The sequence below is a fragment of the Phyllostomus hastatus genome, unplaced genomic scaffold, assembly GCF_019186645.2.
Source record: "Phyllostomus hastatus isolate PE091 unplaced genomic scaffold, TTU_PhHast_1.1 phas_contig_86, whole genome shotgun sequence".
NCBI lineage: Eukaryota > Metazoa > Chordata > Mammalia > Chiroptera > Phyllostomidae > Phyllostomus > Phyllostomus hastatus.
In genome coordinates this window covers 33,185,553-33,208,496 of record NW_025333977.1, presented here as the reverse complement: position 1 = coordinate 33,208,496, position 22,944 = coordinate 33,185,553, and the positions used below count along the sequence as shown (strand labels likewise).

At 35.1% G+C, this 22,944-nt stretch overlaps 1 protein-coding gene across 2 annotated transcripts in view; it reads right to left on the bottom strand.

Moving 5' to 3' along the window:
• Positions 1-22,944, bottom strand: part of VPS8 (VPS8 subunit of CORVET complex) — a 257,614-nt gene that overhangs the window by 214,083 nt on the left and 20,587 nt on the right. Inside the window, exons 4-8 of one of the 2 annotated variants that reach the window (XM_045851634.1) lie at positions 13,822-13,952; positions 9,867-9,960; positions 6,258-6,290; positions 5,280-5,334; positions 2,275-2,280 (exon numbers count right to left, since the gene is read on the bottom strand). In XM_045851634.1, coding sequence (XP_045707590.1) covers positions 2,275-2,280; positions 5,280-5,334; positions 6,258-6,290; positions 9,867-9,960; positions 13,822-13,952 — 319 coding nt within the window. The remainder of the gene's footprint in view (positions 1-2,274; positions 2,281-5,279; positions 5,335-6,257; positions 6,291-9,866; positions 9,961-13,821; positions 13,953-22,944) is intronic. The other variant, XM_045851635.1, reaches the window with a different exon arrangement.

The window sequence follows — 22,944 nt, the reverse complement described above, 5'->3', positions numbered from 1 at the left end:
ACAACAGGATATGGACAGAAGCAAGAAAGATGAAAATCAGAGCTCTCTCCACATTCTACTCTTAAGGGGGCTCTTGATCTCATTAGTTTAAATGGAAAATTTCTATTCTCCCCCTACTCTCTAAAATCTCCTTTGTCTATTGTTGGGGTGAGATTAAATTAGTAGTACATCTAATTTCATTTACAAATTCATATAAACCCACATTTGGTTGGCATTGTCAGCTTGGTTTGATTTGTTTTAAATTGAAGTGGGTCTTTATGAAGCAAATGACTGGGTAAGAAATACGAAACAAGACTATCATTTTTCTTATGAACTTCACAGAAATGGCATACAGCTTAAATAAGAAAATGCCTATAAAAATTTGAAAACTACAAAATGGTACAAATGTAAGAGAATATTATTAACAATAAATAGCCCACAAATTAATTAAAAGAACTTGAAGCCCAGATATCACAAAAAGCACATCTATTTGACACTTCAGTGAATTATACCTATTTCTTCTTTTATTAGTATACCTTTTGAAGTATACTTTGCTTAGGGTAGATCTCTGCAGCATATTCTGGGCTGAGGAGTAATATACCAAACAGCAAAAAAAAAAAAAGTCACAAATAAGGCATAAAGCCTATAATAGCTATAGAATCTAAATTTGAATACACTTGCAGAATTTCTCTTCTCTTTACCTATACCAAAATCAACCCAATCCTCTATTTCTTTATCCCTAATTTGTTTTAACTAGTTCCTAAAAACTGTCAAAAGTATTTATTGGGTTGGCCAAAAAGCCTGTATGTTTTTTTCTGTAAAATAAAAAATACATTTCTCATTTTCAACAATAACTTCATTGATTTGAATATTTTTAGTATGTCAGCTATCTTCTGCTATTGGCTTCTAGTTGGGTAGAGGCCAGGGGTGCTGCTAAACATCTTCCAATGCACAAGACAGTCCCACAGCAAAGAATTATTTGGCTGAAATGTCGACAGTACCAAGAAACTTCACAAACCACTTTTGACACGTTCAATCAGTCACAGCACCTTCTCCATATACTGCACAAATCTTTTGTTGTGTTTCAGTTGTGTTTTTACCTTTCTTAAAATAATAAGGCACAATACACCAAAAATATTATCTTCTTCCATCTTTAATAATAAAATGGCTGCACAAAAATTCACCAATTTTGATAAGTGTTTTTTAAGTGCACACTAATATGACAACTATCACAATACAACCTAACAAAATTGTTTCAAGTGGCATTAAAGACAACTACACACTACTAGAGCCATTGTACAGAAAAAACCTAAACAAACTTTTTGGCCAACCTAATAGGAAACATCTAGATCCTAGAAGGAATCAAATTTAATTGTGTGTGTAGAGCTCTACTTTCATTGCCAGTATTCATCATTCTTCAATATTACTCTTCTCTTACCATTTGAGCATATTAAAATATTCTCTAAGACCAAAGAACAAAGAGATATTAAAAAACATTTTTCATCAATGATTATACAACAGCAGAAATACTTTTACCTGATTTCCATCTAACCAACACACAGAATTAAAGTTCTCATTCCAGTCATGAAGGTTACCTGCTGAAGCCCAGTTAACACTGAATTCCCATAGCTAACTGGCCTTTTTCTAGAATGCTGATGTTCATGAAGAGTCATTTGTGTTTATTCCCAAACCTATTCATGCCATTTTTGCCACTGTAATGCTGCTGTACTTTAAAAACTTAACTAACAAAACACAAACTGATGAAATAGAGTGAAAAAGAAAGGGCTGTTGTTTCTAGGAAAACTAAATGAATGCTTTAAAAAATGTGGTAAAGATAAAGTGTTTTTAAAACTGTCAAGAAATAAGGTGTATACAACTGTAGAAGATAGAAGAGAAGTTTTCTGAAAATCTGGTATTTTGTGCTCCTTGATTGATTCACAGGTGCCTAAAAGTCAAAAGTGCAAACTTTGTATGACCCGCCATTGTTGCAATTTGTGCCAAAAGAGATGCCACAGGCATCACTTGGAAAATACAAACTCAAAGTAAAGTCTTTGTTATATATCAAAAGATAAGGGGAAAATGAATAGTTATATATTTTCAGTTACAAAAAACATTGAAGGTATGTCTGCATTTGTAATTTTTAATGAGTCCCTGCTTTAACCAATCTTTCAATTAGCTGTTTTCCTTCCATGAGCATTTCATAAGAGGGCACTGACTGTAATTGATATCATTCTCTTTCAACAATAAAAAGGTCAAAAGAATAAAGGTCACTCATGCAAATCAAAATTACTATACCTTTTCCTTTGAATCCAAGGAGAAAAGATTAAAAGAGAGAAAGAAGAGATCAGTTCAAAAGTTGAGAGGAAAGACAGGCAAAATTTCAAGAGTTTAAGTGACAAATTTTAGTTATCTATAGGAAGGATACTAAATGTGGTTAATTGATGTCTCTAGAGTTTATGATTATATTCAGGTATTGGCTATGGGAAAAGAGAAATGGTATTATATTCAAATTACAGTACAGTAAGTAAATCCAAGTCCATTAAGTTTGATAAAATAAAAAAACAATTCAAAAATATAATCTACTAAAGTATGCTAACTACCCAAAAGGTGAAAAACTAAGGACCTTGGGATAGGGAAGCATCTTTATTAAGATTTGCATTTTTAAGATCCTTCATATAGGTAAGAACCAAGATACACAATAAATACCATGCATCTATAGTTCCATAAGAATAGGCAACATACATCAATCTTGATGAAGCATATAAAGATTGCTATTTTAATGTCCCAGGTCACTATCCCAAAGAGGAATCTACTGGTACTAAAATGAATACAGTTCTTCCTTCTACACTTTTTTCTGTCATCAATGAAGATGTTTACAAGAGATCCGATTTAACCCAGACCTCTAATCTAGGCACTTCATAGTATTATTACTCTGCCATTTGCCCCTGCCTTTCAAACAAATTTTAACTCATTTGTTAAAACTCACTGTTCAAATATTAATTCTTATAAAAATGAGTAAAATTTATTAATACATAATTAAAACCCCAAAGCATAACCAGAATATTAAGATTCTTTATCAAAATGTTCATTTTGGCATACTTTCTCTTCCATGAGACTACAATCAAAGATTACTATTTCATCAGGAAGCTGCCGGGATCTAAAGAAAATTAGGAAGCAGTCCCAAGGAAATTAAGGAGGCAGTAGCAATAGATAATGTACTCCTCTGGTAGTTTTAATTTTAAGTATAGTCTTTTTAATCTGTTGCAGGAAGCTCTAGGTGAATTTGATTATAAGCAGTCACATAGTCTTATAACCTTGTGGTAAGGAGGGAATGGTAAAGCAGATAGAGCTGAGGAAAAGTAATGGGGAGTGGGAACAAAAACTCCATATGCATTCTGCTGAACATATGCATTATATTCTATCCTCATTCACCTTAGTTCTTTTCTTCATATATCTTGGAACTGGCCTCCCTTTCTTTCATAACAGGAGAACTGCTCAGGATGGTGCAAATGCACTAATCAAGGATTTCATATTTCTTGATTCTAACCTTGGCTCTGTGCATGCCACTTATCCTCTCTGGTTTTCAGTCACCTCATATGTAAAATAAGGGGACAGAACTAAAAGACCTTTAAGTTCCTTTCCCAAAATCTTATCAATCCAATACCAAGTATGCCCCCATAAAAAACCATGCATCCCTACACCTGAAAGCTGGTAAAACTTCTGGAAGGCAGTTAGGCAATACATATTCAAAGTGTTTAAATGTTCACACTCTGTCCTAGGGTATGACTTAGGACTTCCAGGAATTTGTCCTAAGGAAGCAATAACATGTACAAAAATACAGTAACAAAATGTCATCATTATACCATTTGTTGAGAAACAACCTAAATATCTTACAGTAGGAAATGATTAAGTAAATGATTAATGTGAATCCATTTAAAAGAATACAATGTAGCCATTAAAAATAATGTTGCAGATGAATGTATAATTACATGGAAAGATGTTCATTATAATGAAAAAGAAGGTTACAAGTTACATGATCTCATCTGGGAGCAGGCATGTGTGTGCAAGCACACACACACACACACACACACACACACACACAGAAAAAAGAGGGGAAGGCCATAGAGAAATGCTAGGGACTAGTCCTGTGTGGAAGAATTTGGTGTTTAATATCTTCAACCTTTTGCTCATCTATGTTTTCTAAATTTTCTATTATGAACACCTATCAATAATGGAATAAGAAAAATATTGTTTAGAGAATCAATTCTTTAGTTCTCTCAAGAGAATTATATTTTTGTTTCCATTCTTCTCATCTCCAAACAATAAAATTCATATTTTTATCAATCACCTTTGAAAAGACTAGGTTGAGAATCACATGATAAATAAGGCTTTTGGCATAATGGAAAATTTTATAAGTAGGAAGTCAAATTGTTCAAAAACAAGGAAAAATAAGTAATATGGTAAATTAAGATGTAAGGCCCACAGAGATCAAATTGTGGTTCTGCTATTAAAGCATTCCCTGGTAATCCTCACACAATATCCTGTAGATTCCTTAATGAAATACAACGTCATCATGAATTCCATTTAGGAGAGATAAAAAAGACTTAAGATCCAGGGGAAAACACTAAAAATGACAAAAAATATCAATAGTTTTTAAATTAAAAAAACAAAAACAAAATGTCTACTCATAGTATTGAATTCCAAAGCAAAGAAGATTAATGGAATTAGGGTTATTTAGCCTCAGATTTAAAAAATGAGAAAACATGTAAGACTAACCTCTACCATACATATGAGTTTGCCTCAACAACAACAAAAAATGTGATTAGGGACTTTTTTCAGTTTAGAGGGATTTACAATGGAAATTCAAAAAAATTTATTATCAGCAAGAGTTAGTGAAAATTACTAAGAAAGGCTGAGCACCTCTTCTCTGAAGATCTTTTAGAATACCTAGTACTCAGGCATGCTTTAGGGTCAAAAATCACCCCTACCACCCACCATCAACTGAAGCAGACAAGAAGACAACCCAAGGTCCCTTCCAACTTTATATTCTTTTTGTTTTGGTCTGCAGAGAGTCAACAGAGATGATAGCTCATAAATTCATAGAGAAAATACATTCACAACAAGTAAAAAAAATGAAGCCAAGTCAAATAATTTTGAACTATAAAAATACTGCTACTTTTCAAGTTTTTCTGTTTTTATCCAAGCAAATAAAGTTTACTATGTAAACTATGATTAAAAGACATTATAAAACCCCAATGATACTTAATATTTAAAGTAAAGAAAGTACTTGAAAAATTTACCAAATATCAAAGCCAATCCATGAGATGTACCCACTGCTATCAGGCTGGACACGGCCTGAGAACAAAAGGGAAGATCATAAGATAGTACATCAAGGATCTTGAAATAAGCAGAGTTGAATTTGTTGGTCTTCCTTCCTCTAGGCACCAAATGACATACCAACTATTACAAATAAGGAGAATTTCATCTAGGAAGCAAAACAGGACATTTTATTTCTGGGAATCCCTCTAAATTTACTCTAAGGGTAACAATATAAAAACTATCATTATGTCCAACATTATAGAGAAAAACATGACACTTAGCTTCCTCGAACACAAATTTTCAGGGGTCCAGATGAAGTAAGAGGCACTTATGTTACCCAACCAAGAACCTCCTATGAGGTAAAGAGAAGGGATTAGAAAGCTCTTCTCTAGTTTATTTCCAGGAGCCAAAAGGCACCAGAAATGTTCAAAATTCAGCTGACTTCCTCACCAATTAACTAATAAGAAGGCTACAGGCAGCAGCTGGAAATAGTCAAGAAAAGAGGGCACTAGTATGCTTTCACTATGCCCCAGTTCTCTATAATCACTCCACAGATTTACTTGGCAGGCCCGGTAATAGAGTTCAGAGCTGTTAAATGCACTATTTACCACAAAGTGATTGTACCAAATACTATTTTCCACTCCCTATAACCAAAGGGAGGCAAAATTGCAGAAGGAGCAAATTTTCTTGGGCAGGGTAGAACACATACAAATAAATCTGGAAAATGCTAATCATTATTCCCTTATATGCTTCTCAAACAAAAGCCTGAAGAGAAACCATACACTACAAAGAAAATATTCAACATGGATAAATCTTAAACCTGATTACTGGCAACAAATGACTATAAATTTATTGTCACAATAATTTATATAATAACTTTAAATATTAGAAGAATAAATCTAAGAAAACCCAATCAAATAGAAAGCTTACCTTTAAAGAGTAATTTAAAGTATACTTACAATTGCTGTAGGCAAGCCAGCATCTACTTTGTCCTAAATGAAATTTAGAGGAAACAAAAGTACTTCAAAATATATTCTCATTATAAAACAGAAAACAGTATAAGGCCTCCTCTTTACATATACTTAGATCCAAATCAATTCACACAAGAGGTAGAACCTTTGTTTTTGCCTTTCAAAGAAACTACAAAAGTTTTATATACCAACAAAATATAAAGAGCAAGAGAGAAAGATAATTTTATTTTACTTACTATAACATGCTCCAGGAAATGTACTGGTTATAAATGAAAAGGTAAAGAGAGAGGGAAGAGGTTCCAGTTTCAATAATGTGAATAAAGGATAAGTATTAAGGGTCAAAACACTAGGAGTACATAAAGATTTTAGAAAAAAGGAAACATATTCTGAAGACATTCTTCCTCTAAGCAGGAGCTTCCTATCCTGCAGATTATGCAATAACCCCTAAATAAAGCCTGAGCAAGGTATGTTCAGTCAGTTCTCAAGCATAAGAATATCAAAAATTAAGTGCTAGTCTCAGCTCCTCAACAAAAACTGGATGACCCTGGGAAAGTCGCCAAACCCTTCTGGACATTAGCCACCTCATCTGTTCAAGAAATGGCAAATACTGCCCTATCTACATCAATGAGTTGTCCTGAGAAGCAAACTAAATATAAAGAAAGTATTATGCGAATATAAATGTATCTATATGATGCTTCTACAGCTTTAAATAATAGTAATCGGTTACAATGATTAGCATTGTAATAGCAAAGAGCTTTCATACACATATATTATACTATTTGATTCTCAAACCTGGCAAGAAAAAACAGGTAGTATTATTCTGATTTTCCAGATTAAGAAAATAAAAATTTCAAAGAGCTTACTTGACTTGCCCAAGATCATTCAGCCAGTGGCAGAGCTGTCTCAAACTCAGGGCTTCTGGGTCCCAGCCAGGCTCTTTATATCACTTCCACATTTCTTTTCTGCAGGTATGTGTCCCTATCAATGTGGTCAATTAGGTACCATAATCTCTCAGAAGGAAGAATCTATTTTATTCAACTTGGTAGAGCTGCCCAAGAACTAACTTAAGAAACTTTCTCCAGTGCATGGGAATATGAGAAGGAACAATCACCAAGGCTGCTATGTACAATATACACAGGACAGCAGGATATACACAGCTTTGTGTGGATATGTGTGTGTGTGTGTGTGTGTGTGTGTGTGTGTGTGTGTGTAAAGCTTGCCTAGCACAATGTTCGACAATTAAGAAGTATGCAATAAATACTTGCCAAATGATTGATTTGTGTCCCAGACAGGGAAAAAGAATGAGAAAGCAAATAGAGAACATAAACGATATTCAAAATGAAACCTGAATAATGAAATCAGAACTCAGCTAACTTAAAAAACTAAAAACCGCAGATGTAGGATGCATTTTAGAGATTACAGAATTTTAGTATTGGTGTTGCGACATATTAAAGTAATGGTTTTAAAAAACCAGATACATTAGAATCACCTGAGATACCCGTGAAAATGAAGATCCCTATGCTACACTGCTAGAGATTCCAAGTCAGTAGTAGGTCTGGGGTGATGCCAGGAATCTGAATTTTAATAAGCACTCCAGGACATTCTTACACATTACACATGTTTTACAAAAACACTGTGCTAAGGCATCTCTTTTATCTTAGGTGCTCATTAAAATGATAAATCTCCTTTAAAATTTAATTTGAGTTGGTTTTCAATATAGTCACATGTCATATTACTTTGAGGTTTCCAAAACTAAACAATGAAGTTCACAACTCTAAGTTTCATCTCTCCCAAGTGTTCTCCAGGCATCGATTACAAAGCCCTGATGATCAAGGCCCTAGGCGGTCCTAATAATATCACTATCCACATGGCTGAAGGCATTATTGAACAACTATTCGGGAGGGATACCAAAAAATATAACTAGCTTTACATGTTAATAAACCAACCATCACAGAAAAGCATACAATTTAAATTGAGCTGGTAATCTAGAATTATGAAGGCGGGTATGAAGACCGTCACAGGAAAAGCAGTTTTCATTTTAACATACCAAAGGAGCTCAGCCATAGCAATGAAATAAGAATAGAATGCAAACACTCTGGGATTTATTAGACTTTTTCCCTCTTATTCAAGAAGGAGGAGAAACTCTTTCAAATAACAGATTTATCTAATCATTGTTCAGTGTCTGAGTTTTAGTTCAGTCTCCATTATTCAAAATATTTTTAAAACTGCACAGGTGGGTCAAATGACTGTTCTGGTTCATCTTGATTTTGAAAGGAATGAATTTCATCACCTACATAAGGATTAAATTCAGAAAACGTCATGGAAATGTAATCCTCAACAGGTGGTTCCCATTCTAGAAAATATGAGTTACTCTCCACCTAAAAGAGGAAGGACAATTGCCCAGGTTTCCTCCATTGCTTGACTATCTCTCTATTTAAAGTGACTTCATGATATATGAGCTGGGTCAGGGTATACCAATTGCCCACAGAGAATACTTTTTCTTTCTTCCTCTTTTTTTTTTTGTATCTGCAGTAAGAGCTTTCTTTAATAAACCTGAAAATTGCAATGTGGTTATGGTGTCATAATGCCATTTCTGTATCAATCTCTTACTCTCCTGAAAAATCAAAACTTTGTCCCCATAGAACATGACAAACACCAATTAAAACTTCATAAAATTTATAAACTTCATAACACATCAAAGTTCTTGGGGTTTGAATGTGTCATCACAATCATCATCACCATTATATACAAGATCTGCATATTGACCTTAGGAAACTAAAACTGGAAATCTACATAAAACTATAGGCTTTGGGGTCAAAGAAAATTTGATAAAACATATCAGAATCAGTGTCTGTTGTCTTGATGAACTATTAAATAATTATGCATTAACCCAGTGCTCTAAGTCAGTTTTTAAAAACACCACAGATATTCTCTTCCAGCCATTATTCAATAGACACATTCACCAATACCACCCCCACTTCACAACAAACAGGCTCTAGACTTGAAGCCGGAAACCCTAATTTGCAGTAAGTGTTCTGCTGTCTCCTAACCCAAAGATGTAATAAGACAAGTTAATATCACCTCTCTAAACCTGTCTTCTCATTTGAAAATAAGACATGCCTCTCCCTACTTTCAAAGTCCTAAGAGTAAATAAAATAAGGTACACATGAAAAGAGACTGTGAATTATTAAAGAGAAGAAATATCAGCTGTAAAAGATTCTGAACAATCATTTCTCCATATTAGAAGACTAAAAAAACAAGCACTCTACCTCAACCAAACACACAAGATGGCAACTAAACTGAAAAGGAATGTAAAGAAAAGGCAGATAGTGTTTCTTTTAGGATGGCTGCCATATTTCACTTAGGCACACCCGAGACTCTGAGCAGACTTTTATTTCAGGGCTGCACTAATTTCTACATCAAGATGTGTAGCCATGTCTTATGAGTCAAAAATAATCACACAAAATCCACGAAAGCCAGATTCTATTTTTCTTAAGGCTTGAGCCAAGAGAAGTGCTGTGTTCTGTTTTCTGCTCAATCCTACTTCATTATGCCATTGCAGGTTATAAAGTTAGGGGAAGAGAACAAAATACTTACAGCTGCAGACACTATCTGGGCAGAAATCCCCTTCAAAAGTGAATGTCGCATAACTGATCCATGGAGTGAAAAAGAATCAGGTAATCTCTTCTTCCTTAAAAAAAAAAAAAGTTTAAGAACAGAAAAAAATGGAAAAGGTAGGGTCTAAAAGCTTTGAAAGAAAAAACACATAAAACAAGAAAAGTGGAAAAAGGAAACACTGTATATTATTTGTTAGCTGTGTTCTGCAAAGAGGCATAAAGGGTCTAACAGTCCCACATTGAGATGTTTTACTAAACCCACATGAATCTCAGAGAAGCCGAGCAGGAAAATGAATAAAGCCATTTCTTTTTCTCTGACTCAAACTGTTCCTTGCCACCTTAATATAGCAAGAGGTTCTACACCTCACCAGAAGTTTGCCTAGAGAGCATGTCTTCATCACCTTTACCTACCTTCCACCCTTGCCCACCTCTCTTGCCCTCCTCCTGTCTATAGCCACTCTCTCATTCTTCAGCCAACCACTTCAAATTCCCCACTCTTCATTCTGTGCTGCTTCTCCTAACAGCTCCTTTCATTTACCCTACGCATCATCATACAAAAAATAATTTTAAAACTTTTACCAAACATTGAGCACCTACTCTGTGTGACTAAAGAATGCTCTGGAGATAAAAATAATAATAAAGTCCAGGTTCCTACTCTCAAAGACCTCATAGCCTAGCCAGAGGGACTAATAAATAGCTACGGTTAAAGGATTTAGAAAAGAAAAATGAAAAGCACTATAGAAATGAAATAAATTAGAGTTTGATTTTGTTTAATAGGGAGATTATCAGAAATAGCTATAGAAAAGAAAAGATGTCTGATCTGGCCTTGATGGATACCTAGGAGTCTGTCAGGCTACAAAACAGCACAAGCAGAAATATAAAGATGTAAGCCCTGGCTGGGTTCTCAGCTGGTTAGAGCATCATCCCTATACACCAAGGTTGCAGGTTCAATCTCCAGTCAGTGTATGAACAAGAAACAACCAATGAATGCATAAATAAGTGGAACAACAAATTGATGTCTCTCTCTCTTCCCCATCCCCCTTGCTCTGTCGGAAACAATCAATAAATAAATATTTTTAAAATATGAAGATATAAAGGTACAGTGTGTGAGGGGAATGTGAGTACACAAAAGGCATGAACCAGGAGGAGGGGGTGGGAGTGCTTCCCATTAAAATGGGAAGCAGGGTCCAGGCTGGTGCCATGCAAGGGAGTTCAGATATTATTATGTCGGTAAAAGGAAGACACCATATATTTTAATTAGGTAGTGATCAGATCATCAAAAACATTTAAATTATGGTGGTGCCATACAAATCTTAGGATTGTTTGTTCTATTTTTGTGAAAAAATGCCATTGGGGCTTTGATAGGGATTGTATTAATTCTATAATGGCTTTAGGTATTATGAACATTTTAACAATATTAATCTATTAACATGGGGTATCTTTTCATTTATTTGTGTTTTGCTTAATTTCTTTCATTGTGTCTTTAAAATTTTCAGTGTCCAGCTCTTTCACCTTCTTGGTTAAACTGATTCCTGAGCACTTTATTGTTTTTGGTGCTATTGTAAATGGAACTGTTTTATTACTTTTTCTGACATGTTGATGTTAGTATATAGAAATGCAAATGACCCCAATTAGCCAAAGCAACCTTGAGAAAAAAGAACAAAGCTAGAGGCATCACACTTCCTGATTTCAAACTATAACAAAGCTATAGTAATCAAAACAGTAGAGTACTGGCATTAAAAACAGGCATATATTCTGATGCACAGAATTGAGAGCCCAGAAATAAATATGATCAACTAATATTTGACAAGGGAACCAAGAATACTCCATGGAGAAAAGAATATGCTGTCCAATAAATGGTGCTGGGAAAACTAAGTAATCACATGCAGAATAATAAAATTATAACCCTGTCTTACACAACTCACAAAAATTAAGTGGATTAAACACTTAAACATCAGACCTGAAACCATAAAATTCCTAGGAGAAAACAAAGGGGAAAAAGTTCCTTAACATTGGTCTAGACAACAGCATTTTGGATATAACACCAAAAGAACAAGAAACAAAAGTAAATGTAAATAAATGTGCTTATACAAAATAAAAAGATTCTGTGTAGCAAAAAGATAATCAACCTATGGAATAGGAGAAAATATTTGAAAACCATATACTGATAAGGGGTTAATATCCAAAATATATAAGGAATGCTTATAACTCAATACTAAAAAAACAAAAAACTGAGGCAAAAAAAAATGAGCAGAGGACATGAAGTGGCATTTTCCCCGAAAGACATACAGATGGCCAATAAGCACATGAAAAGATGCTCAACATTACTAATCATCAGGGAATGCAAATCAAAACCACAATGAGGTATCACCTCACACTTGTTAGGATGGCTAAAGACAAGAGATAAGTGTTGGTGAGGATCTAGAAAAAAGGGCATTCTTGTGCACTGTTGATGGAAATGTAAATTGGTAAAGCCGTTGAGGAAAATAGTGCAAACATTCCTCAAAAATTAAAAATAGAACAACCATATGATCCAGCACTCCCATCTCACTATGTCAAGACATATCTGCTCTCCCATGTGCACTGCAGCATTTTTCACAATGGCCAAGATATGGAAACAACCTAATTGTCCATCTACAGAAAAATAAAGAAGATATGGCATGTGTGTATACATACATACACATGCACACACAATGGAATATTATTTAGCATTGAGAAAGAAAGAAATCCTGCCATTTGTGACAACATGGATAGACCTTGAGGGTATTATGCTGTGTGAATAAGTCAAACAGAGACAAACACTGTATGATCTCATATGTGGAATCTAAAAAAGCCAAACTCACAGAATCAGAGAGTAGGATAGTAGTTGCCAGGGGCTGGGGGGAGGGGGGCAATGAAGAGATGTGGCCAAAGGGTACAAACTTCCAGTTGTAAGATGAATAAGTTCTGGGGAATCTAATGCACAATGTGATGACTATAGCTAACAATACTGTATATACTTGAAAGTTGCCAAGATAGCAGATCTTAAATGTTTTCACCACAAAAAGAAATGGCAATTATGTGAGGTGATGGAGGTCTTAGCTAACTCTACTGTGGTAATCATTTTGCAATACATGTACATCAAAGAATCACGCTGTATACCTTATATCTACACAATGTTATATTTCAATTACATCTCAATAAAGCTGAAAAAATTAAGTTATCAATGTGTAGGAAATAATGATGAACAGATTAATATACCGGCAATGGCCCCCATTCCACAAAAGCTGACAACCTAAAGAAGACAGCACTGATGCAGGCAAAATTTAAGAAGAGAGCAAAAATATACAGACAACTTTATCAACATTAAAGTTACACATGAATTCAATAAAGTATTTACATTATGCTTCCTCCATTTCTTTTTCCTTTTCATGTGCTCTCCAAGAATTTGGAAGGTGAAAAGCAGCCAAAATGAACATATTTAGGGTTAAAAGTCCTTTTTCCAAATCTTTAATCATTTTGTGACTCTCCTCTGAACCCATTCCAAGGGAATGAAGGAATGCTGGAGCTGACCTTGGAGAGTGGGAGGAAAGGGGTGAGGAGTGCAGGGAAGAGAAGGATGGTGAAGTAAACCAAGCTCAATGTTTCTACACTGTGCCAGGTTTGATTTGTGCTCCTTTCAAGGACTCTACTGCTTTTGGGAGTCCCTGCTGTTATATTACAGCTTCTCGCTGTAGGTGCAGAAGATGGTGGTCACTGTGTCCATCTTTTTATCCTTTCTCCTCAACAGTGCTGAAATCTTTAGGGTCAATGAGCACATTATTTCCACCCGAGTGGGGTTTCTACTTCCTATGCAGGGCTTTGGCAGACCAAACTGTGCTATAGAGATATTTACATTTTAAATGATCAAATATTTCAATTATATGCCAGTGTGATTTAAATTAATGTGTACTTACCTTTTTAAGTTGGTCCTGTCACCACTATCTGAGCTTGCCACAGATGAAGTATCATAGGAATGAGAATCAATAGTATCAATGTTTAACAGCGTAGGGTCCTCAAGAACAAAAGACTCTTCTTCATCATCAGTCTAAATTGAAAGAATATGGATCAATCAATTCAAAATTACAAATAATCTCTAAGTCAGAGAGGCATTAATGAGTGTCTCCAAAATTTACATGCTTATTTCTGCTTTTCACCTCTTTCCCATGCATTGTTATTGACCAGAGAGACATAGTACAGAATTAAATTTCAACTCTAGATAGACTATCTTTCTATAAAAAGTTCACTTCAAAAATTTCTTTCTGGTAGCAGAAAGAAGTAGGAGTAGTTATGCAGATTATTTTTAGCTCCAGAATATCTCTTAAAATTCAAATTTGAATAGATGCTTTACTAGTTAACAGCCAATGGCTAATTAAAAGAAAACAACTACCACCTGACAATAAATAGTGTACGATGAGAAATGTGACAGGCAGACACAGAAAGGCATTCTGGGTTGGGAAGAACATGTACAAACATGGTGATTTAAAAATATGGACTTTGCCCATCCGGGAGCAGCCACTGGCCCTTGCCTGTGTCGCCCTGCACTGGGGACAGGATGGGCAGAGTCTCTTTGTGCCCCCACAACAGCAGCATGGGGGTGTCACCCTCCAATTGTACAGATGAGGAATCTGAGGCTCAGAGAGTCACATCACTTCAGTGACACAGCAACAGATGTTCCCAAGCACCTGCCACAAGAGACCCAGCAGTGAACAAAGTCCCTGCTCCATGGCGCTGGTGTGGCGCCAGGGAACACAGGTCATAAGGGTTGAAGGTGTAGTATATGAGTAGGAATTGGAGGTGATCCTAGGAAGATAAACTGGAACACAAATTGTAAAAATCCTTATATTCCATTAAGCTAGGTGACAGCAGAGTCCATGTCTATCTAGTCCACCACTGTATCCGTAGTGCCCAGTACAATACCTGACACATAATGAGTACTCATTTGTTTAATGAATTTGTGTACTATATAGAGTAGGCAGTGGGAAGACAACTGAGTTTTGTTTTGTTTTTTTAAGACAAAGAGGAAGGGGGGCGATAGAAAGAGAGAGAAAGAGAAAAACATTAATGTGATAAACATTGATCAGCCACCTCCCATACTCGCCTGACCGGGAATCAAAACCACAACCCACATACATGCCCTGACCAGGAATCGAACCCACAACCTTTTGGTGCACAAATGACACTTCAACCAACTGAGCCACCTGGCCAGGGTGGAAACTGAGATTTTTAAGTGGACACAGATGATGGGAACCATCTTTTAGAAAGATAAATAGGGCAGTGTGAAGATGGATAAGGGAAGAACATATAGCTTCAAGTACCATCTCATACTAATGGCTTCAGAATGTGTATCTTCAGTGTCAACATCTCTCTTGAGGATTAGGCCCTTATTTCCAACTGCTTTTTAGATACCTCCACACATAACTCTGCTAAGAACAGGGTTAGGATTAGCAACGGGATATTGTTACTTGAGAACTGTACAAGAGTACAACTGCTGTAGGAAAGGGGAAAGGAAATAATTCAGAAATAAGAACTGTAGTGCAAAGGTCTTAAGAGAGTCCAATCAGAATCATATTTGATTTCCTTAAACAGCCTGAGGACATAATTAAAGAAAACTGATCAGCCAAATTAACCCAGGGTTGAGAGCTTACAGGATAAGTCAGAAGAAAAAGTGAAGAAGAGAATTGACAGTATCAATAAGGCTGAATTTAAAATTACTAGCTATACAGTAGATATCAGTTCTCCCAAACTGATATGTAAAATCTATACAACTCTATTAAATTTAAGCTGGGATGTGTGTGTAAACTAAAAAACTGATTCTAAAATTTACAAAGAAATGAAAAAGACAAAGAATAAGAAAGGCAATCGTGAAGAACTGTAGCAAAACGGGAATGCTGAAATTACTACGTATCAAGACCTATTGTAAAGAATCTAACATTAGTATGTGATACTGAAGCAATATGGAAAGACCAGTGGAACAGATCTATATATATGATCATCTGATTTAAAATAAAAGTGACACCACAAAAAAGAATAGTCTTTTCAGTGCTGGTGCTGACTCATACCTCACACCATCACACACACACAAAAAATAATAATAATCGCAATGAATTGTAGATCTAATTGTGAAAGGTAGAACAATAAAGGTTTTTTAAAAAATAAGATAGCATTATCATGACCTTGGAATTTGCAAAATTTTCTTAAACAGGACATACACACAAAAAACTAATCATAATGAAAAAACAGGGTTTTGAGCTACATTAACATAATGAACTACATTAATATTAAGGACTTCTGATCATCAAAAGAAACCATTAATAGAATAAAAAAATAACCCAGAGAATGGAAGAAGATATTTGCAATACATGTATCTAATAAAGGGTGCATGTCCATATCATATAAAGACTCCTATAGTAAGTTTAAAAAAAAAAAAGACACTTGGAAATACAGAACAAACTGACAGTGACCAGAGAGGAGGGAGATAAGTGGAGAAAGAAAGGGAAGGGGCAAGCAAAGGAACAGGAATGGAGGACTCATGGGCAGACAATGGGAATTGTCTGTGGGAGTTGTGGGGGATGGGGTGGGGGTGAGTAATTGGGAAAAAGGTGGGACAACTATAACTGAACAACAATAAATTTAAAAAACAGTTCAATAGAAAAGTGGGCAAAAGACATAAAAAGGCAATTCACAAAAGAGATATCCAAATGACCAAAATATATGTCCAAATGCCAAATTTCATCAGTCTCCAGGGAAATTCAGATTAAAACTATGATATGATACCATTACACACTTATAAGAAGGACTGCTAAGTAAAAAACAGAAAAATTCAAAAGTTGGTGAGGCGAGGATAACCAGAACTCCTATATATTGTACTGAAAGTATATGTTAGTACAACTTTGAAAAAGGCATGGCAATATTTACCAAAGTTGAGCATACCATACCTGATGACTCAGCAATTCTATACCTAGCTTTACACCCCACAGAAATGTGTGATCTACATAAATGTACGAGCTGAAGACATGAATAAGAATATCCATAGCAGCATTTTTCACAGTAGCCAGAAAATGGAAATTACACAAATGCCTATTAACAGCAGAATAAATAATGATATATACATAAAAATTTTATACAGCAATGGGAATGAATAATCACATACAAAAATATGAATGAGCCCTGGTCCGGTAGCAAAGGTTGCATGTTCAATCCCAGATCAGGGCATATACAAGAATCAACAAATAAATGCATACATAAGTGGAACTACAAATCAATGTTTCTTTCTTTCTCTCTCTAAAAAAATAATCAATAAATAAAAAATATTAATTAATCTAAACACATAATACTGAAAAGAAGTCAGACACCCAACAACACATACTGCATAACTCTGTTCATGAAGTTCAAAGCAGGCAAGCTAATCAACGGTGGTAGAACTTAGGATGGTAAATATCCTGGGTTTGGCTACTGAAGGGGGCACAAGAGCTTCTGGTGTGCTAGTAATGTTTTATTTCTTTTCTTGGATTCCAGTTACACAGGGCATTTAGTTTGTGAAAACTCATCAAACTACACTTATGATTTGTGCACTTTTTCTAGATGTATATGTCAATAAAAAATTCAACAAAAATTGCTGGCAGCACAATGCAACAGCAGAATGGAAGTGAAGCCAGGACTACTCTCAGAGACTGGGAGACTAGGAAGGGTCAAGAGACTTGGTCTTGATGAGGTCAAGGAACAGGCTTAATGGAAGAGAATGGAGGGGGAGGTTGTTATGGTTAGAGAATGGAATTTCAAAATTAACAGCCTCAGAGATAGTACAGTTTCCAAGGATGACAAGGCCAAGTAACGTTATTTCATACCCCAAATTCTGAGATTTAGGATGTCTCAGTAATCTCTGCCTTCCCATTCTGTTATATACTTTGGATGTCCATTTCTTTCCAGTCTCTCTTCAGGTTGATTTTAATGAACATTATAGAATATTTACACCCACATATCCTGGAGCAAATGCCTATTTAAATTTTCTACTTCTGCCCTTCTTATTTTTCTTTTTTAAAAAATGATTTCCTTTAATATGGTTTCCCCTTACATTCTTAATAATGTTCTACAAATTAAATTACTTTTACTTTCACTTATCTACCTTCCTAGTTCCCTTGAAATATGAAGACTGGCCAATCCCATTTGTTTCTTAAATTTTAATGAATTTATTGTGATGACACTGGTTAATAAAATTGTATGAGTTTCAGTTGTATGATTCTATAACACACCATCTGTATATTGTATTGTGTTTACCACCCTGAGTCAAGTCTCCTTCCATCATCATTTATCCCCTCTTTACCCTCTTCTATGCCCCTACTCTTTTCCCCCCTAGTTACCACCATACTATTGTCTGTGTCTGAGTTTTTTTTCTTTGCTTAATCCCTTTATCTTTTTACCCAGCTCCCAACCCCTCTCCCTTCTGACAGCTGTCAGTTTGTTCTCTGTATCTGAGTTTGTTTTTATTTTGTTAGTTTGTTTTATTCATTAGATTCCTCAAATAAATGAAATCATATGTTACTTATCTTTCTCTGAATGGCTTATTACACTTAGCATAATACTCTCAAGGTCCATCCATGCTGTCCCTTCAGGTAAAATTTCCTTCTTCTTCTTCTTCTTCTTCTTCTTCTTCTTCTTCTTCTTCTTCTTCTTCTTCTTTTAACGGCTGAGGAACATCCCATTATGTAAATGTACCACAGCTTTTGTATCCACTCTTCTAGTGATGGACTCTTGGGCTGCTTCCAAATCTTGGCTATTGTAAATAAAACTGCCGTGAATACAGGGGTGCTTATATACTTTCAAACTGGTGTTTTGAGTTCCTTCCAATATATTCCCAGAATTGGAATTGTTGGGTCATAAGGCAGTTTCCATTTTTTTCCATTTTTTATTTTTTGAGGTAGCTCCATACTGTTTTCCACAATGGCTGCACCAATCTGCATTCTCACCAAGAGTGCACAAGGGTTTCCTTTTCTCCACATCCTCACCAACACTTGTTATTTGTTGATATGTTGATGATAGCTACTCTGACAAATGTGAGACAGCATCTCATTGTGGTTTTAATTTGCATTTCTCTGAAGATTAGTGATGTTGAGCATCTTTTCATGTCTATTGGCCATCTATGTGTCCTCTCTGGAGAAGTGTTTATTCAGGTCCTTTGCCCATTTTTAAGTTGCATTGTCTGTTTGGTGTTGAGTTTTATAAGTTCTTTATAAATTTTGAATATTAACCCCTTATCAAATGTATTACTGGCAAGCATGTTCTCCCATTCAGTAGACTGTCTTTTCACTTTGTTGATGGTGTCCTTTGCTGTGCAAAGATTTTAATTTGCTGTAGTCCCATTTGTTTATTTTTTTTGTTTCCCTTGCTTTAGAAGACATACCAAAAAAAAAGTATCCTTATAAGAAATGTCCAAGATTTTACTGCCTATGTTTTCTTTTAGGATTTTTATGGTTTCAAGACTAACATTTAAGTTTCCAATCTACTTTAAGTTTATTCTGGTGAATTTTCCCAACACCATTTATTGAAAAAAAAATAGATTATCCTTACCCCACTGTGTACATTCTTGCCTCCTTTGTCAAATACTATATGACCATAAAAGCATGAATTTATTTCTGGGCTCTCTATTCTGTTCCATTGATGTCTGTCAGTTTTTATACCAGTGCCATGCTGTTTTGATCTATGTCTCTGTAGCATAGCTTGATATCAGGTTGCATGATTCTCCAACTTTGTACTTCTTTCTCAAGATTGCTGTGGCTACTCAGAGTCTCTTTCGGTTCCATATAAATTTTAGGAATATTTGTTCCAGTTTCATGAAAAATACCACTGGTATCTTAGTAAGTATTGCACTGAATCTCTAGATTGCTTTAGGTAGCATGGACATTTTAATAATGTTAATTCTTCCTATCCCTGAACATGATACATGCTTCTACTTATTTGTATCTTCTTTGATTTCTTTTTTGTTTTATAATTTTCCAAGTACAGGTCTTTTATCTCCTTGGTTAAATTTATTCAAAGGTTGTGGGGGACAGTTTTCAGATGCAACTGTAAATAGGATTGTTTTCTTAATTTCCCTTTCTGATAGTTCATTATTGGTATACAAAAATGCAACTGGTTTTTGGATATTTACTTTGCATCCTGCTACTTTACTGAATTCATTTATCAGTTCTAGTAGTTTTTTGTTATAATCTTTTGGGCTCTCTACATACCATGTCACCTGCAAATAATGACAGTTTTACTTCTTTCCAATTTGGATGCCTTTTATTTCTTCTTGTCTGACTGCTGTGGCTAGGACTTCCATCCAGTACTGTGTTGAATAATAGTGGTGAAAGCAGCCATTCCTGTCTTGCTCCCAATCTTAAGAGAAACACTTTTAGTTTTTGCCCATTGAGTATGATATTGGCTGTGGGCTTGTCATATATGGCCTTTATTACATTGAGGTATGTTCACTCTATTTGCACTCTGCTGAGAGTTTTTATCATAAATGGGTGCTAAATTTTATCAAATACTTTCTATGTATCTATTGACATGATCATGTAATTTTTGTCCTTCATTTTGTTTATGTGGTGTATCATATTTATTGATCTGTGGATATTGTACCAATCTTGCATCCCCAGAATAAATCTCACTTGATCATGGTTATGATCTATTTAATATATTGCTAAATGTGGTTTGCTAATATTTTGTTGAGGATTTTGGTGTCTATGTTCATCAGGAAGATGAACATAGACTCCCTCTTCCTTTTTTGGAATACTTCAAGGATAGATGTTGGTTCTTCTTTTATGTTTGGGAAATTCATCTGTGAAGCCATCCAGTCCAGGACTTTCGTTTGTTGGGAGCTTTTGATTACTGCTTTAATTTCATTAGTTATAATGTGTCCATTCAAATTTTCTAATTATTCCTGATTCAGCTTGGGGAGATTGTATGTTTCTAGGAACTTATCCATCTCATTCCAGGTTGTCCAATTTGTTGGCATATATTGTTCCTAATATTTTCTCATCATCTGTTATATTTCTGTGGAGTCAGTTGTTACTTCTCTTTCATTTCTGATTTTATTTATTTGGGCCCCCTCTCTCTTTTTATCTTGATGAGTCTGGTTAAAGGTTTGTTGATCTTGTTTTTCTTTTCAAAGAACCGCTCTAGTTTCATTGATTTTTTTTTGTACTTTCTATACAGTACTTTGTTGATTTCTGCTCTGATTTTTATTATTTAGTTTCTTCTACTCACTCTGGGTTTTGTTTGTTGTTCTTCTTCTGGCTTACTTAAGTGTAAAGTTAGATCAATTGAGATTTCCTTGCTTTTTGAGGTAGGCTTGTAATGATATGAATTTCTATCTTAGGACTGCTTTCTCTGTGTCCCATAGATTTGGGGTTGTTGTGTTCTCATTTTCATTTGTTTCAAGGAATTTTTTGGTTTCTACCTTGATCTCATTGTTGACCCATCCACTGTTTGGTAACATGTTATTGAGCTTCCATGTCTTTGTGGATTATTTTGTTTTTTTTTCTTCTTGTAATTGATTTCTAGTTATATACCATTGTGATCAGAGAAGATACTTGATATGATTTCAATCTTCTTAAATTTATTGAGACTTGTTTTGTGGCCTAATATGTGGTCTATCCTAGAAAAAGTTCCATGTGTACTTGAAAAATATGTATATTCTGCTCTTTGGGGGATAGAATTCTCTAAGGATATCAATTAAATCCATCTGATCTGGTGCGTCATTTAAGGCCGCTGTTTCCTAGTTGATTTCCTATCTGGAAAATGTATCCATTGATATCAACATGGTATTAAAATCCCCTACTACAACTGTACTACTGTAGATCTCTCCCTTTAGCACCAAGATTTGCTTTATATACTTAGGTGCTCCTATCTTGGGTGCATAAATGTTGACAAGGGTTATATCTTCTTGTTGGATTGTTCCATTTATCATTATGTAGTGTCCTTCTTTGTATCTTACTATAGCCTTTGTTTTAAAGTCTACTTTGTCAGATAGAAGTACTGCTACTCCAGCTTTTTCCCCCTTTCCATTTGCATGAAATATCTTTTTCCATCCCTTTACTTTTAGTCTGTGTTTATCTTTCATTCTGAGTTGGGTCTCTTGTAGACAGCATACAAGTATATACAGGTCTTGTTTTCTTATCCATTCAGCTCCCCTATGTCTTTTGATTGGAGCATTTAAGTCACTTACATTTAAATTGATTATTGGTAGGTATGTATTATGTATTTATTGCCATGTTATTCTTTATAGCTATGTTCATCTCTCCTTGTTCCCTTTCTCTTCTCCTTCTCCCTCTTCTTCAAGAAGATCCTTTAACATTTGTTGTAATACTGGTTTGGTGGTAACAAACTCATCTAACATTTTCTTGCCTGGGAAGCTCTTTATTTCTCCTTCAGTTTTAAATGATAGCCTTGCTGAATAGTCTTGGTTGTAAGTCCTTGCTTTTCATCATGTTGAACATTTCATGCCAATCCCTTCCGGCCTGAAATGCTTCTATTGAGAATTCAGATAATAGTCTTATGGGAGCTCCCTTGTACATAACTAACTGTCTTTCTCTGGCTGCTTTTCAGATTCTCTCTTTGTATTTAACCTTTGACATTTTAATTATGTGTCTTGGTATAGGCCTCTTTGAGTTCATCTTGTTTAGGGCTCTCTGTATCCCTTGGACTTGTGTGTCTTCTTCCTTTAGCAGGTTAGGAAAATTTTCAGTCACTATTTCTCCAAATAGATTCTCGACCCCTTGTTCTCTCTCCTCTGCTTCTGGTATCCCTATGATACATGTGTTCTCATGCTTCATATTGTCCCAAAGGTCCCTTAAACTATCCTAATTTTTAAAAATTCTTTTTTCTTTTTGCTTTGACTTGCTTTTTGCAGGTGTTTTCTGCTATCTTGTCTTCTAATTCACAGATTTAATCTTTGCTTCATCCAACCAATTGTTTATTCCCTTTAGTGTATACTTCACTTCAGATATTGTATTCTTCATATCTGACTGGTTTTTTTTATGGTTTCTATGTCCTTTTCATGC